Raw genomic sequence first — 19384 nt, forward strand, 5'->3', positions numbered from 1 at the left:
CCCTCAGATTAGTGAATAAACCCTTCTGAGACACCAATAAAGATACTATATGAAATAGGGTGGTAGAACACTGTCTGCCTTGAATATAAAACATTTTATTTTTCGGGGGGGGAAAAATTATGCCTTCCTTTAGGCCAACAGTCAATCTGTTTGCTTTCCCATTGAGGGGTGTCACCTTCCGGGTAACACTCTCACATCTGCACAAATTTACAAACTCATGCTAACCAATGCCAGATTAAGGAGCTTTGGGCCTTGGAACAATTATAATAAAGGGCCCCTTGTCTGGCTTTCCTGGCTTTAGCAATCTGTTACCACCTCTTTTTCTCCCTGCTATCCGCCTCTTGCTGTCTTTTTTCTATTCCTGTTCTATCCTTTCCTCACTCTTTGGCAATTTACTTTGCCCAATCCCTTTTTTCCACCTCATTTTCTGACATAATTCCCTCACTTTTTCTATCTTACGTTCTATTCAACACACATATACATATACACATACCTATACACAGGGTGGGCCAATGATCCTACTATAGTATTGTAGAAGACTGGATGCCCAAGCTGGGTTTTCAGGATCCAGTGCAAGACTTTGATGAAGCCTACATCAGGGCATGAAAACCCCTGGAGCCTGACGATCAGGGCAAATGTGGATGGAAGACAAAGTTTCCCTGTGCTCACAAAGCAAGGAGAGGCACTAAAGACAAGCCCTGAGCCAAGGGTGGACCTGATCCTATCGGCCTGGACCAACTGGGTTAGTTGGGTCTGGCAGGGAGATATCGTTATTGGGTGGTTAGGCTGGTCAGTCTGGACCAGCAAATTATAGCCAGAGAGGGCTGCAATTAGGAGCTAGGATTTTCTTTTATGATTTTGTTTTGGGGTGTTTGATTTGTGCACCAGCAAATAAATAACACAGTTTGCTACAAATCGGTGTTCCTTAGCCTTATTGCCCTAGAGGACTGTGCTTAGGATCTCTGATCCCTAAAAGTGACAGGGTTTGTCACGACACACATTCAAATATACACACATACACATACATACACGTATTCACACATACATATACACATACATACACAGACATATATATATATACACACACTCATATACACAGGAATTACACAGGACGGCAGTCATCTTGCCTCACTGACACTGCATGCCGAGATGTGATGTCGGCAGTGTCAATGAGGGAAGATGATTGACACACTTCATTGGACAGTTGAGAGTTATGGACCCACAAGAATGCTCACATAAACACTTACACATGCATGCTATTGCTAACACACAAACACACATTCATGCTAACACACACTTGCTAACACACACTTACACCCACACATACACGTTCATAATCAGACTCACTTAGCTTTCCGCTATTAAGAACATGACCTTAATTGTATATACTTAACAATGAGAACTATCATAAATGGTAAAATCATGTAAAGATGGCCATTTAAGAAGAATTTAGAAATAAATTTTACTGCATGTCGAATGTTTCAATACTGTATATACCCCAGAGAGAGGGTAATAGAATATGAAAAGTAATTATTGTTATTTTCCTCTTTTTTCAGGATGCCATGCCATTGGCAGCAGTAGGCATGGAGGAGTTACACGATATTTTGCATGACAACAACCAGAAAAGCAATGGATATCTAAATATGCAAACCAGCATGGTAGAACAATATGAGCATTATGTAAGTGAGCTTCTGTATGCATCTTGTTTTCAGTAGAGCTAACCATGGCTAAAGTAAAATTACACAGAAGTCTTATTTTCTAACTCCCATTACTGTAATACATCAAAGAGGCAATCAATGTAAATTATATTACCTAGAACAAAAAAGGTAGGTAGATATGGGTTCGGTGGGTATATCTTCGCGCAGAAAATAACAATATGCTGCCATACTGCTTATAGTTGGGGCAAAATAGAGTTCTCAGGGATTGCTTTTATTGAAACCCAAGGTACATGACTCCAGGAAAACATTGGGGTGTCATGCTTGTAATCAAGCCCAGTGTCCCTGTCCACCACCCCCTTAAAAAAAGATTGGGGCTGTAGGTCCTCATCTAGTACTGATATCTTTGAGGGAGATAGGAATTACTACACCACCATTAGTTTATCAGTATGTTTGGGGGGGAAAACTGCAAAACGCATACAAAAAAAGTAGTCTACTATAGAAATGAGATAGAAACCTGAAATAATACGTATTATTTTATGACAACCTTTACAAAGACAAATTCATGAGTAGCTTAATATTCCTTAAACCTAAGTGTAATAAACACAGATTAATTAGAAGTTATGTAGGATTTCCAGCAACATGTCGTTTTGAATTAATGAAGGCAATTATAAATGAAAAAGTAGAAAGAACAGAGACTGAAATTCCAAGTGATCGTGATTAAAAACTGACCTGCCCAAGCACTGAATTTTGCATGTGTATTTAGAATTTAATGAGAAAGCAGATATAAGATTAGAGTATTAGAAAAAAAAATCCACCATAGCTCAGAAAACAATTTTCAAAGTCATTTTGGTATCTTTTGACATGTGAGCGGCAAATATCAGTTTCTGTGTAAGGGTTAACGGCTTGGTGACAAGTAAATGCACAAAAAGTGATACTAAAAATGGGTGCTATCACCATGGTTACACTTTATTTATTGAAGTGGTTGCTATGGTGAAAAGGCAACTTTTATATACTTTCCACCTAAGTTATATTGTGTATGTAAGCCCCAGTTTAATTGGAGCCACCAATAGGTGGGCCCAAAAGTATTCCTTTATTGTGGAGCCTAAAACTAACCATGCAAACCCCTCTTAGCTCAGTCGCCTCCTTTGCCAATCTAAAAACAAACAAGAAGAAGTGTTAATTGAGTGTGGTAGAGGTAAAAATTGCCAGATTTTACTAAATTATGACGTAAAGTCATGATTTATAAAGACACGGAGGCGAGCATTATGCTTAACTCTTTTCTTTATTCCCTCAGCAGCAAAGAATATTTTTAGAACAAAAAAAATAACAAGGAAAAAAGACCAATCAACATATGCATTAGGTATCCAATAAGGGCTCATCACGGATACCCCTCCTCCTATATAAGTGCTTAGAACCATCTAACTTCCTCTTTTCTTTGAACTGGAACCGAAGACATCACAACCAGGAAAACAGCCCAGACAGACAACAGCTGGTAACTGAAAAAACACATGGAATAGACGACATCCAACGATAGACCTCCAGGACGACACTTCAAGCTGAAAGAAAAAAGAAAATGAAGTAACGCAAATCAGAATGATTGATAAACCAACGATCACTCCACGAGAATAGAATAACGTATACATAACAGTACGTAATAACGCATACATATAGAATGGACGAATTCGCCATGAAAAAGAAAAACACATATATAATACAATAAAAGAAACGCAAATATATACAGATGCGCCACGAAGAAAAACGACAAGGAACACATGGGTGGGCATACAAGTCTTTTATTGAAGTAGAAAAAACAGAAAGAAAAAAGGGAAAAAACGCGGGTGGGAATAATGCTCGCCTCCGTGTCTTTATAAATCATGACTTTACGTCATAATTTAGTAAAATCTGGCAATTTATAAAGACACGGAGGCTCCCATTATGCTAGTTCAAAGCTGCGCAATCACAGCAGAAGAAAAATGTGTCACAGGCTTAAAATAAAATTCCCGGAACGTCGATTCTCTCGACCAATCCGCCGCTTTTAGGAGATCCTCCAACCTACAACCCTGAGATGCGGCTTTGGAAGCCATAGCACCCCTAGTCGAATGAGGGCCGAAAATGGAAACATCAACGCCAGCAGAGGCCATCAGCCACTTGACCCATCGTGCCAAGGTGGGAGTAGTCACAGGTAAGTGAGGATGACGGAGAGACAAAAACAGTTCAGGATGGGACGGATTCCTGAAAAAAGACGTTCTATCCTCATACATCTTGAGACAAGCCACAGGACAAAGTTGTGGCTGGAGAGGAAAAACGGGATAGAACACAGAGGTAATAGACGTCTTAGTACGTCTAGAAATGTCGAAACGTACACCCTCAGGTGTAAAAGACCTCGCAGAAATATCCAGGGCTCGAACATCAGAAACCCGTTTACATGAAATTAAACAAAATAACATGACCAACTTAGCCGACAACTGTTTCAGCGACAAGGAAGCATTATCAGGCCAGAGAGCCAAGAAACGAAGAACTACAGAGACATCCCACAGGCCAGAGTAGCGGGGCCTGGGAGGACGAGTCAATCGCACGCCCTTCAATAATCGACAGACAACGACCTGTTTACTAATCGGTACGCCGCTAACACCAGCATGACCAGCGGAAATAGCTGATCGGTACACGTTGATGGTGCGATACGCCAAACCAGCGTCATACAACTCCGTCAGAAAACGTAACACAACCGTTACAGAAGCAGAAACGGGATCCACACCCCGTTCCAGGCACCAACGTTGCCATGCGTTCCAGGCATGATCATAGGCCCTCCGTGTTCCCGGAGCCCAAGCTCCCGCCAAGAGATGCAAAGTCGATCCCGAAACTCCCGGGACAAACCAGGGTCCCCCGAAACCCTCCAGGCCAGTAGAGGCAACTGGTCCTGAAGAAGTGGATGAGGGGACCCCTCCAGATCCACCACCAAATCCAAGCTGGACGGAAGGAGCCGTGGAAAATCCACCAACATCTCCAAAAGCGTAGGGAACCACGGCTGCGTGTTCCATAGCGGAGCAACGAGTACCAAAAGAGTGTTGCACCGGCGAAGATGGAGTAACGTGCGAGCTACAAGGCAAAACGGAGGAAAAGCATAACTCCTTCGAAATGACCAATCCTGGAGAAAAGCGTCGGACGCCAACGCTTCCGGATCTGGACGCCAACTGAAAAAGGCTGGAAGGTGGGTGTTGAGGCGAGAGGCAAACAGATCTACTTCCAGAGGCCCCCAAACATCCGCAATCTTGACGAACACGCTGTGAAGGAGACGCCAATCGCCTGGATCCCTGAGATATCTCGAATTCCAATCGGCGACAGAATTGGTTAACCCGGGAATATGCTCCGCCTGGACCGCTATGTTGTGAGCCAGGCAGAACTGCCAAAACTCCGTCGCCAGATGTGAGAGATCCTGAGATCTCGTGCCACCCAGGTGATTTATGTACCTCACCGCCGACACGTTGTCCAGTCGCAGGAGTACGGAGCAATTGGAGGAATTTCGCAAAAAACTTCTGAGGGCGAAAGAACTTGCCAATAGCTCCAGACAATTTATGTGGAGCTTCTTCTCCGTCTGCGACCACTTGCCTCCCGTGGATGAATCTCCGCATCGCGCACCCCAACCCGTGAGGCAGGCATCGGACTCTATGACTAGATCCGGGGCAGTACCGAAAATCGCCCTGCCATTCCAGGCGTTGATATGGTGAAGCCACCAGGAGAGCTCCTCCTCCGCTTCGCAGTCGATCGGGATCTCCTGATCGTATGAGAGACCTTGGCGCAGAGACCGATTCTTCAAACGCTGCAACGCCCGATAATGTAGAGGTCCGGGAAAAATGGCCTGAATGGAGGCCGACAACATCCCTATGACTCGTGCCAGATGTCGAACGGTGATCACCGGACGATTCAACACTCTCCTGATCTCCTTCTTGATCGACTTCACCTTGGAGCTCGGAAGATGCATAGACCCGTGGATGGAATTGATCACAAACCCTAGGAATTCCATGGACTGAGAAGGGACGAGATCCGATTTCGTCCAATTGATCAGGAATCCCAGGTTTTGCAGAAGAGACGTAGTCCACGACAGATGAAGCTGGAGAGAGGCTATGTCTTGAGACATAATGAGCAAATCGTCTAAGTAGATAATAAGACGTACACCTTTCTCGCGCAACTTGCCCACCACTGGTTTCAGGAGCTTCGTGAAGCACCACGGGGCGGATGAGAGGCCGAACGGCAGGCAAGTGAATTTCCACGTCTGAGAGGTCCAACGAAACTGAAGGAAATCCTGATGTTCTTGCGCTATCGGCACCGTCAGGTAGGCATCCTGTAGATCTAGCTTGACCATCCAATCCCCTATCTGCAACAGGTCCCGCAGACAATGGATGCCTTCCATCTTGAAGTGATGGTAAGTAACGAAGGCATTCAGGGGACGAAGATTGATGACCGGTCGGACGCCGCCGCCTTTCTTGGCTACTAAGAAAAGGTTGCTCAAGAAACCTGGAGTGTTGGAAGGAATGGGGGTTATAGCACCCTTGTCGTACAACACCTGAACCTCTGCGGAGACCAAAGCCATGTCCGCATCTGAAAACCGAATCCCTCCGGGAAGTCGAGACTGAACCGGAGTAGACAGAAAATCTATTTTGTAACCCGAGACGGTTTGTAGGACCCAATGGTCCGAGGTTAGTGACCTCCAAGCATCGAAATGAAACAGCAGTCGTCCCCCCACCTGACCATCTGGAAGGAAGCGTGTTAGAAACGTACTTACCATAAGGTCGTCTGCCCTGGTAGGATCCCCTAGCTCCCCTGTTCTGCCATGGACGAGAACGTTGTGGGAAGAATGGCGTTGGCGCAGGCTTACGCTCCTGGAACTGGGACCTGGACAAACCGGAGCCTCGAGATCCGATGACTGGACCCCTAGAGTAGCGGCCTGGCAGACGGCCCCTGTGTCTACCGGCCTCTCCAAAAACCTTACCGCGGAAAACCTTACGCATATTGGACTGGGCCTTGTCCAGCGCGGTAAAAGTATGAACATAATTGCCCAAATCTTTGACGAACGAGTCGCCAAATAAAAGACCTTTTGCCTGCGGGCCAGGCTCAGACACCGCCATATTGACCAGCTTGGGCTCAATCTTTAGTAGAATGGCCTTGCGTCTTTCAGAGGCCAGAGCCGTATTAGCGTTGCCGACCAGACATATAATACGTTGTACCCAACCACGCAAAGTCATAAGGTCCACCTGGGAATCTGTGGAAATAGCATTCTCAATAGATTCAAAAAGTTTCGTGGCTGGGCCCAAAATGTCTAAAATTTTATCTTGACAGTTCCTAAGAGAGAACTCAAGCCCCTTCTTAGACTTCCAACCAGTTTTTCCCAAGAATTGGGCGATCTTCGGATCCACGTCCGGAGTAGTACACACGTCATCAGGCAAAGAGGGCCTAGGGCATTCCGCCCTCAAATTATTCCTGGCCGCCTTAGTCAGCGGTTTGCGGACTCGCGAGGCCACGTATTGAGCCACATGAGGCACGGGAGACCATTCAGCCGATCTGGGATTAGACAACTCGTCAGGGTCAAAGAGAGGTTCACCACGGGGGTCCAGAAGGGTATCCCCAGAAACCTGGGCAAAAGAGAGATCGGGTCGGTCGGCATTGTCAGGTGTCTTATAATCGTAATCAGAGAACCCACTCTGGTCGGTATCCACCGACACGTCAGAAACCTCCTCAGATGCCGACTCAGAGTCGGATGAATCAGATAAGGTCTTAGCCTTTTTCCATCTGCGCACCGATTTTGCCCGATGCTGGGCTCTTTTCCGTGGTGTAACCACAGCCTCTGAGACAGGACGTACCGTGTCCGACATACGGGTTTTGGAGGTCACATGTTTACCATGCCCAGATTTAGATGAAGCCTTACAGGAGGCCCCTGAGGGTCCCTGTTGAGGCAAATCACCAGCAGGAGCCAGGGCAGACAACTGGGAAGCCTTAATGGCAGAAGAAATCGACTGGGAGATGTTAGAAGACATCATCCCCATAACTGAATGCAGGGCCTGGGTCACAGATTTAGTCATGGTAGCATCCAGTAAGGAATGGAACTCTTCAGAGTTCATAATATCACCCTGTGGGTCATCCACTTCTCCACCAACAGCCCCTTTAGCTAGAGGAGGCTGACCAGAAGGACCAGGGAGGGGAGGTGGAAGGGAATCTCTGTCAGAAAACATAGTATATGCCCACAGAGTGACAGACACGGCAAACACACAGTAAAAAACCGATAGGAATCGGCACAGTACACCAAAAAGATGGCCGCCGGAACGAACTGGCGCCAAAACAAAGCAAACTCGGGACGGACAAAAGGTATAATGTCCGCCGAGGTATACCGGAGGAAAGGAGAGGCAGACACCTCAGAGAAACGTGGAAACGAGCCGAAACGAGCACCGCCAAGCCGGGACGAAACGGAACAAGTCCGGGGTGCACGTTGCAAGCAGGAACACAGGAAAAATGGCCGCCGCGTGTGAAAACGCGCATGCGCGCGGCCAGAGAAAGTACCAGTGACGCGGCAAATAAAATAAACGGTAAGAAACAGAAACAACGCCGCGGCAGAGCAAACGAAGAGAGAGAAAACGGGGAGGAAGGCACAACCGCCTTCCAGCTAAATGGTAGGACAAAGATATATATGCAAATATAGCTATAGGCAAACACACATCAATAGAATATAGTATACTTATCTCCTGAGGGAGCAGCAAAGAAAAGAGGAAGTTAGATGGTTCTAAGCACTTATATAGGAGGAGGGGTATCCGTGATGAGCCCTTATTGGATACCTAATGCATATGTTGATTGGTCTTTTTTCCTTGTTATTTTTTTTGTTCTAAAAATATTCTTTGCTGCTGAGGGAATAAAGAAAAGAGTTAAGCATAATGGGAGCCTCCGTGTCTTTATAAATTGACTGATGAAACTTGTGAGGATGCAGCAGAGCTAAACTTTCATGACGGAGTAAAAGATGAAGCAGACACCATGGTACATGTTGAAATAATCTTAAAAAGTTGCAGACAATGATTTTTTTGGTTAATCTCTCACCAAATAGAACTATGGTGCAGAACACAGCAGCCCATGTCATAAAACATGTGTTGTTGTGTTCCCATGACCCATGTCCTCATATACACGTCCAGCCTGCATTTATGTATTTTAGTCTTTTATTGCTCTTTGGTCGGCAGGTTTGTGAACTGGACCGAATAGTCTATGCCCCACTGTGTGCCCTACACTCCATGTTTCCAGCACCTCAGAAGCTGATCCAGAAACGTTACGATAAACTGCTAGACTACCACAGTTGCCTTCAGAGAGCAGGTGATGGTCGGCTAGAGCAAGCTCGCAGGGACTATGAGGCCCTCAATGCCCCTCTTGTGGAAGAGCTCCAGGTGTTTAACAAGGCTGCACGGGACATTGTCTTCAACTGCCTGTACTTTTTCTTCAATCTCATGAAGCAGCTGATATCCATTTCTAAGACCTTGAACTTTGTGGCCTTTTCCCCGGTAAGGCATAAATATCTTTCTCTGGTAAATGTATATATTTGTATTAGATTATACCATTTCCTTTTAATGTGCTGGGGTAATTGGACATCATAAACAAAATGATCATTCTTAATATTTGGTTAAAACACCCTTTTCAGTGAATGACTGCCTAAAGTCTGGAACCCATAGACATCACCAAATTCTGTGTTGATTGACTCGGTCATTGAATAATATTTCACTTCTTTGCCTTGAGAAGCATTTTGGTTGCTTGACCAGTATGTTTTGGGTCATTGTCCATCTATACTGTGAAGCATCCGTCTACTGTCAGCAGTCATCAATAGTGACCCAGTTCTATTGACAGCCATGTATATGCCATAATACTGTCCCCACCATGTTTCACAGATAATGTGGTATGTTTCACAGATTATATGGTATGCTTCAGATCATGAGCCGTACCTTTCCTTCTTCATAATCTTCTCCAATAGTCCTGGTAGTTTTTTTATATGTTTTCTGGCATTCCGATTCCTGAGGCTTACAGTGGGTTGCACTTTGTCATAAACTTATGAAGTCTTCTCTTGATTATAGACTTTGACAATGATACAGCTATCTCCTGGAGGATGATCTTGATGTGGCTAGATGTTGTTAAGGGGTTTATCTTAAACAAGGAAATAATTATGCAATCATCTATTACAGTTGTGTTCTGTGGATGTCCATGCCTTTTGGTCTGGATGAGCTCTCCAAAGCATTCCTTCTTTTCCGGAATTTACCGAACTGTTGATTTACCCACTCCGAATATTTCTGCTATCTCTTTGATGGGTTTGTTCTTCCAGCCGAATGATGGTCTGCTTTACTTCTATTCACAGCGCTTAATGCCTCATATTAGGAGTTCACAGCAACAGCTTCCAAATGCAAATTCCACATTTGGAATCAACTCCAGACCTATTAACTGCTTAATTGTTAATGAAATAATGAGGGAGCAGCCCACACCTGGCCATGATAGAGCTTGTCCAATTGTCCAATTACGTTTCGTCTCTTGAAAAAGAGGAGGCTACATATAACTAGTGCTGTAATTCCTAATTTGAATGCAAATACCATCAAATTAAAGCAGAAAGTCTGCATTTCATTTGCGTCCTGGTTGCTTCATATCAAATTCATTGTGGTGGCGTACAGAGCCAAAATTATAAAAATTTGGTCACTGTCCAAATATTTATGAACATAACGGTAAATTTATGACATTTTATCATATATTTCGACATATTCTATACATTTTTTTGCCCCTCTATCATGAGAGCACAGACTTCTCTATTCAACGTCAGAGAAATCTACACGGTATGGATTAACACTTCCCCTACCTAGTTTAGGTCCTGCCAGTGACCATCATGTAGAAATAAAAAGCAGTACCTTCCTTTATAACTCTTTTGGCCACTTTAATCCATATTGTAAAGAAGAAGGTATAGCATATAGGAACATTATGAGTGAGTGCATACTATCATCTAGAGCCAACACTCTAGATCTTGAACTACAAGTCTCATGGTTCTGAACCAACACCTTAACAACAAAGTTTAGTGTTTAAGAACACTGCCCACTGCAACACTGCCCAATCCTAATTTATGTAGCGTGAATGTAAAGTTATGTATATATATATATATATATATATATATATATATATATATATATATATACTGTATATCCAATATAGATAGCCATATAGCCATCTTTGAATCATATAGGCATGCAATGCATTGCTTCTATAGTGGGGAATTTACAGAGTTAAAATCCTAGCAAAAAATATGTCTTAGTTGTGACATTGAAAAAGAAGAAAAGAACAATAAACCCGTGTAGACGGCCTTTTTTTTCTGAAAGGCAGGTAGCGTTTCTCGTCTTCTGCAGGCTGGCCATCCCCTGCATCTTTCAGTATGCTCACATCTGTTGGTTTATGGCCTCCTATTAACTCCTAGCTTCCCAGAGAACAAAGAAGACGGATGATAATTAGGACAACAATGCCTTCTGCGGCTTTGTATTAGCGAGGGAGATAAACAATAGGATGCAATAGGTATCAGCAGTCACATGGGCTTTAGTATAACGATAAGCCACAAAAAGAAGGGGCTTATCTGTGTTGTGCCTCAAGCTTATCAGCTTCCAGTTTATATCCTGTTCAATCCTCACACCGCTGAGCTGAATTCCAAACATCTGCGTATCCTCTCGGCCGCAGCCAATCACCTTCTCACGTATCGCCTTTCCATATACCAGGATTCCTTTTAATTTTCCTTGACATTTATTCGCCGAGACATTATCAAAAAAACACCTTCATATAGTATTTACCTTTTAATATTTGATTAACCCATGTGGATTCGGTGTTGCTGGTTAATTAAATATAATTAAAATGTATTTGTGAAGGATCACTGTGTTCATTACCCTCGCAGTGAAATAAAGGGGTTCAGTAACTAAGGTGTTGGTGAAACATTTTGTCTAATTGCATTAAAGTGTATTCACTTTGTAAGTATGCTTATCGCTGACATGTGTTATGAATAGCAATGAGTATTTCTGTACATACATGATCATGTGCACTGTCTAATATCAAACTATATTTTATTATTGATAACAGCTCGCTGCAAATGTGAATGAAGCTCAGAACCGCATCATTGAAGAACTACAGGACCTTAACTTTGTTAAAGATAATAACAGTGGCACATTTATCGAGAGAAAATTGAGTTTTGAGAGGAAAAAAGCCTTGTCGCCCTTGGTAAGTAGCAATGTCATAGCTAGGGGTTCTGAGCTGGAACTCATACAAAGTTACCTCTCTTGAGAATTTGTCACCGTCTTGAGCTCTCTGAAGCTGAAAACAACTTTCTATGTGCTAGTTTTATTTCAATTAAGTTACGATAGATAAGAGTTGTGTTTATAGACCTCATAGAATTCCTGGGCACAAGTGGCCCCTACAGACTCTCCCAGCTGCAGCTTCAGGATGGCCACACAACCTTTAATTGGACCTTAATTCATTTAATCCGACCATTACAAAATAAGGCAACGAGGAACATGTTATTTGGGTTTTTTCTGACATACCACCTTCATGTTTCCTACAACACACAGGACCGTTAAGTGGGCCCATAATACTGCCACTGCCACCAATAACGTCATGTATTTAAATATTACCACACATATACAAGATGTCCATCCATCCAAACTGGCCATTTTACACATCCTCACCAGAAAATGAATGCCGTGAAATGTAGCCTTTCATCGATGTTTGCAGGCGGGCCCCATTATCTTGTTCTAGGCCAATTTTGCCATTCAACTCATTGTCCAACAATATGTTTCTAATTGAACTTGATGCTATAGGCATCTGCTTCACTTTAATTGTTACACATTAACAAACATTTCCCTAAAAAAATGATGACACTAAATGCAGATCAGATGTTTAACGTGGCTACATTATCCCAAATGCATCATAGAATCGACATCAACTAAAAACAGGATTATGGGCAGGCCTCAGCACATAAGAGGTTAACCATCAAATCCGCTATACCTTTTCAGCTTCATGGTTAAAGATTCCATTTATCGTTAGCGTTGTTTTCTTTATGACTTTAAACACAGCGATCGATAGTGTTGCTTTTTGTTTTTCCATTAAGCCTGAACTTCCTCGTCAGACCGAAAGCCACAGGTGCAAGTTATTGTCTACCTATGGTGCGGATAAACTTTACCAGGCAAAACGCAAGTGCAATGCCTCCCAGGAATGTGATATAGATCTGTATGAAGGAGAGGTGGTAGCTATTGTGGAGCACAAGGACCCCTTTGGGAGCACCAGCAGGTGGTTTGTGGACACAGGATGTAAGTAACAGAATACTCAATCAAATATTGACTTTCTTTTGTGCGAAATCTGCCTGGTCTACTCTGTGAACACAGCGGTTCACTTCTTGCTAAGCAACTACAGAATTGGCTTCTAATTGTAGTGTATTAACCACCCTCTGGTGTCCTGCAGTTCCTTGCAGCTCATGTCACTAGAGGCAGAATTACAGAAAAGAGGCTGCAAGAAAAACTAAACCATTTTTACTCATGTTTATACTATATTTTCTACCATGGAAATGAGGACTAAAACTACAATTTGGGAGGATTACAAATAGCAATACAGTTTTGTGGACTAGACTGTTCCTGTAGGGCAGTGCTGAATTTTAATATAAAATAATATAGAATGCTTGTCATCTAGTGGCCCATATTGTTTTGACCCGTGAAAACTTTAGTGTCTAGAATAAACAAGAAATAATTGTACACACTCTATTAATAAAAACAAAGTATTTGGCAATTGTATAATGAAGGACCAACATTTTGACCATCAATGGCCTTAATATTGGCCAGTAAAAAAACAGGCACATTTAATATTCTCTATGAGCTTGTGTGATTTCTTTGTGTGCATTTCTTCATCAACATACCTGGGAACTCCTAGGGTAGGCTGCCTGGATGTCTCCTTCTTCTGGGGAAGTCACTTTGTGAAAAGTGTAGTGCTAGCCATGCATATGGATAAGGCTAGCCATAGACAGCCTTTAGTGGGTGGGCTGTGCCCCTGCCTGGAGGAAGACGAAACAGAAGACGCAGGAGAGTCCCCAGCTATGTTCATCAATGACCAGGCCTTAACCTGGAAAACATAAATATGTCACCAGTATTTTCTGTGATGCTTTCAACTTTTCTAACACTAGAGTGCTCTGATGTTGCTATTGGTACTATGAAGGGCCAAACCCCGGTGGGCTTCTTCTGCAAAAATGGCTGAAATAACCCAGTATAATAATCCATAATTAAATCAGTGCATTAAATGTATGCATTAAAGAATTGTTTTGTTGGATATATCACCAGTAAGCTTATTTTTGTCTCTCTCTTTAGTCGTCCAGGGCTATGTCTACTCTTCCTTCCTGAAGCCATACAACCCTGGAAAGCCTCAGAAGGATTCAGCAGATAGCCCATTTTGTGATGATGACTTTGATAACATCAGTCTTTTTGTCTCCGGACGGACTTCCCGTGACAGAAACAGTCGCGCTTCAGCTGGGAGTGCCAGTGACAGCAGTCCATCCATAAACGGAGATGACGACAAACATATGAATGGATCTGAAGAGGACACTTTTCAGAATAGCGAGGAATTCCATGTAACTATTGTTTTCTTAGCATTTCTTTTATATATAATGTTTCTTCTGTCTGTAATTTCATCCAAATCAGAAAAAAACAACACACTTTAAATATATGGAAAGAAGTAATAGATTCCATGCTACATTTTTTTAAAGGTACTCAGTAGTACCTCAGTAGAGACCAATAATCTAAAGAGATTGCATATGTGTACCCATTCCATAATGTGGCTGAAACTAAATGCAGTATCGTTTAGCACATTACCGGTATCTAGTTATTGGTCTTAATAATATAAGTTGCATCTTAAAAAGAACTAGAGTATACTAGCCAGTCTGACCTCTTCAACCGTCCTCAGCCTAGGGCTCCCTCATCTGGTCAGGGACATCAATTCCTTAACCTCGTGGATGACAGGAGCAAGGCTAGTTTGGGACACATTAAGATATTTCATTTTTTACATTGATTGATTAGTTGAAAAGTGTCCAAGTGTAGGAAGGTTAAAATACTTCTAATGTCAGCAAAATTAATTATACAGGATCAATAAAAAAGTTATATCACCAGGGAGACTGGGTGTTTCTCACAAAGTTTTTTAAAATATCTAATTAATATAAAAGAAGAGAAGAAACAAGAAAATAGGGAAATTAAGATTGCATTTTTTATTCACACAAATTCTAATATTCATCCAGTTTTTATTCACTTTAGATACTTTTGTTCTTCAATTTCAGATTTTCTATGCTGTGTACGCATTTGAGGCTCGGAGTCAACAAGAGCTCAGCTTGGAGGAACATCAGCGAGTGCGGATCCATAAATTCTGTGACTTGAGTGGGAACAAGGAATGGTGGCTTGGAGAAGCGTATGGTCAAAAGGGATATGTTCCAGCTAATTACCTAGGGAAGATGACGTACGCGTAGGAATCATTTCAGTCCTAAGGAATTCGGCCAGCGAAGGAGAAATCGAGATGTTATTTTTGGAATGCCTCTTTTTGGGATACTTAAAGACAGTAATTTGAAATCTTCTTATCTACTTTTATGAAGGTCCAGTTAATTTTGAATTCTTATTTGTTGCATGGTAATGAAGCAACAACATTTAAATATACCGTACTTTGAAGGAAGAAATAGCACTTGGTCTAGCCAGACCACCTTATTGATTGTCAGCTCTTTGGAGCATGGATACCATTTTGTACTGTTTGCACTTACTAATATGATCTTTGTGTAGAGCAGCTAAGTACCATGTACATTAATAGAGGCTCATTTTTAATATGAATTGAAGTTTGTTTTAATGTGTCTTTTGTTTTAGTTTGTTTTATGGTTATCAGTTTAATATGGGTGGTCCCTAAACCCATTGAAAACAATGCATTTTGAGCCCGTACATGTACGGGCTTTGTCATTAAGGGGTTAAGCCTCCTCATGGACTGAACTTGCCTTGTATAATGCATGGTAAATGTGGGGAGATTTCTTGAAGTGATCTTACCAATTTAAGTGAATATGCCTCCAAAGATGCTGTTCCAAGGCCTGTGAGAAGAAAATGCGTTCTTTGCAATGGCATCAGTTTCTGTGGTTGAGATATGATGTCACTACGTATATCCTAGATATAAATATATACAGTATACATAAGACAGAATGACAATTGATGGAAGACTGCGAATGGGGTAGAAATGAGTAGGTATTAAAATATCTGTGGGTGGAACTAGCAGTGAAAACACCCAAAAGTCTGCTTTGTCTTCGGGGAACTGGCATTCTCTATTGGATAGCCGAGTCTCCAGTGTGTCCCGAAGATGAGAAATGTGAGGTTCTGTAAACTTATGTAAATTCCCACCATTTCCTATGTTGGCCCAATAAAAGGGATCAACCTCAACTAAAAAATCCAGGTCAAACTTTGAGAGATCTGAGATATCCTAAGCAACAAATCTTTTTGCAGTATAACTGCTAATAAATGATGTATTTGTATTAAATTCAAAATAGTAATAAGCAAAATTGCATTTTTAAACTGGCAAGATACCACAGATGAGAAATTATAGATGTAGGCTATTATAGATGTGCTGGATATAATAATATGGAATATTTTTAAAATATCTAAAGCATTTCAATGGTATCAGGGAATTTGCACTATATATATATATATATATATATATATATATATATATATATATATATATATATATATATATATATAGAGAGAGAGAGTTTTTTCTTTATTTTGAATTTGGGAGTACTTTCAATGGATGGTATAACTTTCGTACCAAAGTTGAGAAAATATATAAAAAATATATTATATTAGAGTAAACATAGATTGCCTTGCATCGGATTTTTGAATTGTCACTCCTCGGTATTCCATAGAATTATTTTTAGAACACAGGACTGAAACATATAGACCCACTGATTGGCATGTGCTTCTGGAAACACTTTTGAATGTACTTGAGTAGTGATATTATTGGTTTCTGAGGAAGCCAAGATATCACATACCATGTTTTGATGTATACAGTCACCAGGGTGTCTAGGAGTTTTAATACATGAATCGAATGCAAATTGCTGGAGTGTTTTTAATGCAATTTTCCCAACCAGTGTGGTTCTAGACCAGCGGTATGAATCTGTTAGCTCTCCATGTAGTTCAACATGATGTTTTACCAATTGGTCACCTTTATTATAGACCATTGGTAGGCTAAACAGTTCTCCAGTCAAAAATCTATAGACATAAGGAGCCCCACAGCCTACCTTAACCAATATAGACATTATTTCTCAACTAGCATTTTAGGTCCATCTTAAGAATGGCCAAGATAGAGATAGAAATGTTTCTTTTTTCCACTGTGTCCAAATTCTTTATATATATATATATATATATATATATATATACACACATATACACAAGTTATATTTCAAATATTACATATATATGTACACAAGTTATTTAAAGTAGCACAATAATAAAGATCTATGTAGAGAAATCATGAACATACATTAACAATAGGTCAGCCTTTGTCTGTTAAAACCAATGAGAGTAACGGGCATATAGGAAGACATGTAATACGTTTCTTATGGACTAAGCGGTCTCAAGCTACCTAACCAGTTAACTTTTCTAGGGATTCAATAAAGGAGCTGAAATGTAGGAGCACGCAAATAAGGAACAGATCATAGTGGGTTTGCTTTTGAATTTGGGGGGATCCCAGGTTTTAACGGTTTGGTTAACTCCATAGTTAGAAGGCATCTCCCAATCTCTGCATAGGAGGTTAGCACCAAACCCTTGTTCCCTCTCTGCTACACCTTACTAAACAGCGTGTAACAATATTATTAATAATAACGTTAAAGTATTATGCAGCATGTACGTACAAGAAATCTCAAGCTAACATTGAAAGTGAGTTCATGCCTGTCTTTTTGAAGATTGGAATAAATTGCAGGGTCCGGAACGTTTGTCCAAAACATAGGTTGAATTATTACAAATTGTCAAGCTATCCATGCAGCATTGATCCGTTTTTTTCGTTCAGTCGTGCTGCAGATTGTGATTAATTATACATTTTTTGGAAACTTCAGGTCTGGACATCATTTACCAGTGTTACCATGGTCACAGCACGAGCAAAGGCAAAACAAGGTACCCAGCAACATATTAAAGACTTGCAAAGCTGCACTATGTTGCTGAATTTTGCCCGGGTAGTTTTAATAACACTTCTTGAGGCAATATCATGAAGCGGAAGCGGCTATATTATGAGCGGATATATTTTCTTCCTTTTAACCCATCTGATGCCAGAGTAGACTAATGAAGGCCTTTCTGTAAACAGAAGGGTTAAATGTAGTTTATCATAATTTAATGCAAAATTAATCTGATTTCTTTTGTCTTATTGAAAGAATATATATTTATATGTGTTACTCAGGGTGTTCTATGTTCGTATCAGAACAATGTACGAAGGAATGCACTGCACCTCAATTTCAAATTTAAAGGGTTAATCATTGACTGCCACAATGAGGCGCTTTGCGGGTGTATGCTCTAAAGCAGGGGCATCTGCCAGGATAGCAGTTGTGAAACTACAGCTCTTCCGCTGCTTGAATAGCGGTGTGAAGTTAGCTGCATCATGGGAATTGTAGTTCCAAAATAACTTGTGAGCATCCTGTCTGCTACCCCTGCTCTGGAGATTCCGTTTGTATAATATGCTGAGCGGTATGATGTAACCCAACACTTTAATGAAGACATATTCCATTCCACTGGATGAGCTTGTAACCTGTATGATGGAAAATGATATAACCAGGTATGTCTGAGATGGGGATGTAGAGATTATATATATATATAGAATGTACAAATTTAAAAGTGATTTATGCATAGATAATAATGTAATTTAATATATACGCAATAAAAGTTTATATTTACACCATTTGCCTTAGTGATTTTATTTGCGAAAAATAAAAAATAAAGCATAATGCTGCAGCTTCTTCTAGAGGTATTTTTTGGCAGGTTAAATGCATATGGGATTGGAGCATCCAATTTGTAATGGCCTCACTTTATTAACTGTAACTGGTGTACAAAACTGACCTACATTTTCTAGACGAGGCTTAACTAATGCTTTGGGTAGAGAGATAACTTCACATTTGCATTGATAACCAGCATGCCTTAAAGAAAGGCTATTTGGAGCAGCAACACTGTTTAAGCGAAGAAAGCGATCTAAGAACGCTTTCTAAGCTTATTTAATGCCATGAGGCACGTCATTGGTCATTCAGTGACTGTTTTTGTGTGACATGCCTGGCACGCCATTGGTCATAAAGGGGTTAAACAATTTTATGACAGGCCAGTAGCTGTACACAATGCAGAATAGAGAGGGGGAGTACATTAGAATAACATAGGTGATCCACTCCCTAAATTTAGTAGATTTTGTTGCTGAATTTCTTCACCTGCCATATTTGCTCAATTGTAAGTTTAAAAAAAAAAAATCTGGAAAAACAACCTTGTTATCGTTCATCGTTGTTTATTAGGTCTCCGTAAAAGACAACAAACCGTGCCGCAGCACAGCCGACTAAGTCTAGGGGCTTGTCACTCACCCCCCTCAATGTCTTTCCTACCTTCTCCGCCACACAACTTCTGTGATTTCGGAGAAGGGCAGAGTCCCCACGCAAAACCTCTCCCCCAATTCGA

At 41.3% G+C, this 19384-nt stretch overlaps 1 protein-coding gene across 1 annotated transcript in view; it reads left to right on the forward strand.

The window, feature by feature from the left end:
* LOC149289304 (rho guanine nucleotide exchange factor 38-like) overlaps positions 1-15183 on the forward strand; it is a 35652-nt gene extending 20469 nt beyond the window's left edge. The window contains exons 9-15 of the mRNA XM_089490719.1: positions 1557-1679; positions 6040-6078; positions 8873-9187; positions 11772-11909; positions 12796-12994; positions 14039-14298; positions 14998-15183. Coding sequence (XP_089346845.1) covers positions 1557-1679; positions 6040-6078; positions 8873-9187; positions 11772-11909; positions 12796-12994; positions 14039-14298; positions 14998-15183 — 1260 coding nt within the window. The remainder of the gene's footprint in view (positions 1-1556; positions 1680-6039; positions 6079-8872; positions 9188-11771; positions 11910-12795; positions 12995-14038; positions 14299-14997) is intronic.
* The last annotated feature ends 4201 nt before the right edge of the window (positions 15184-19384 follow it).

Source organism: Sceloporus occidentalis, unplaced genomic scaffold, assembly GCF_023333645.1.
Source record: "Sceloporus occidentalis isolate IW3139 unplaced genomic scaffold, rSceOcc1.0.p SCAF_46, whole genome shotgun sequence".
In the NCBI taxonomy this organism is placed as follows: domain Eukaryota; kingdom Metazoa; phylum Chordata; class Lepidosauria; order Squamata; family Phrynosomatidae; genus Sceloporus; species Sceloporus occidentalis.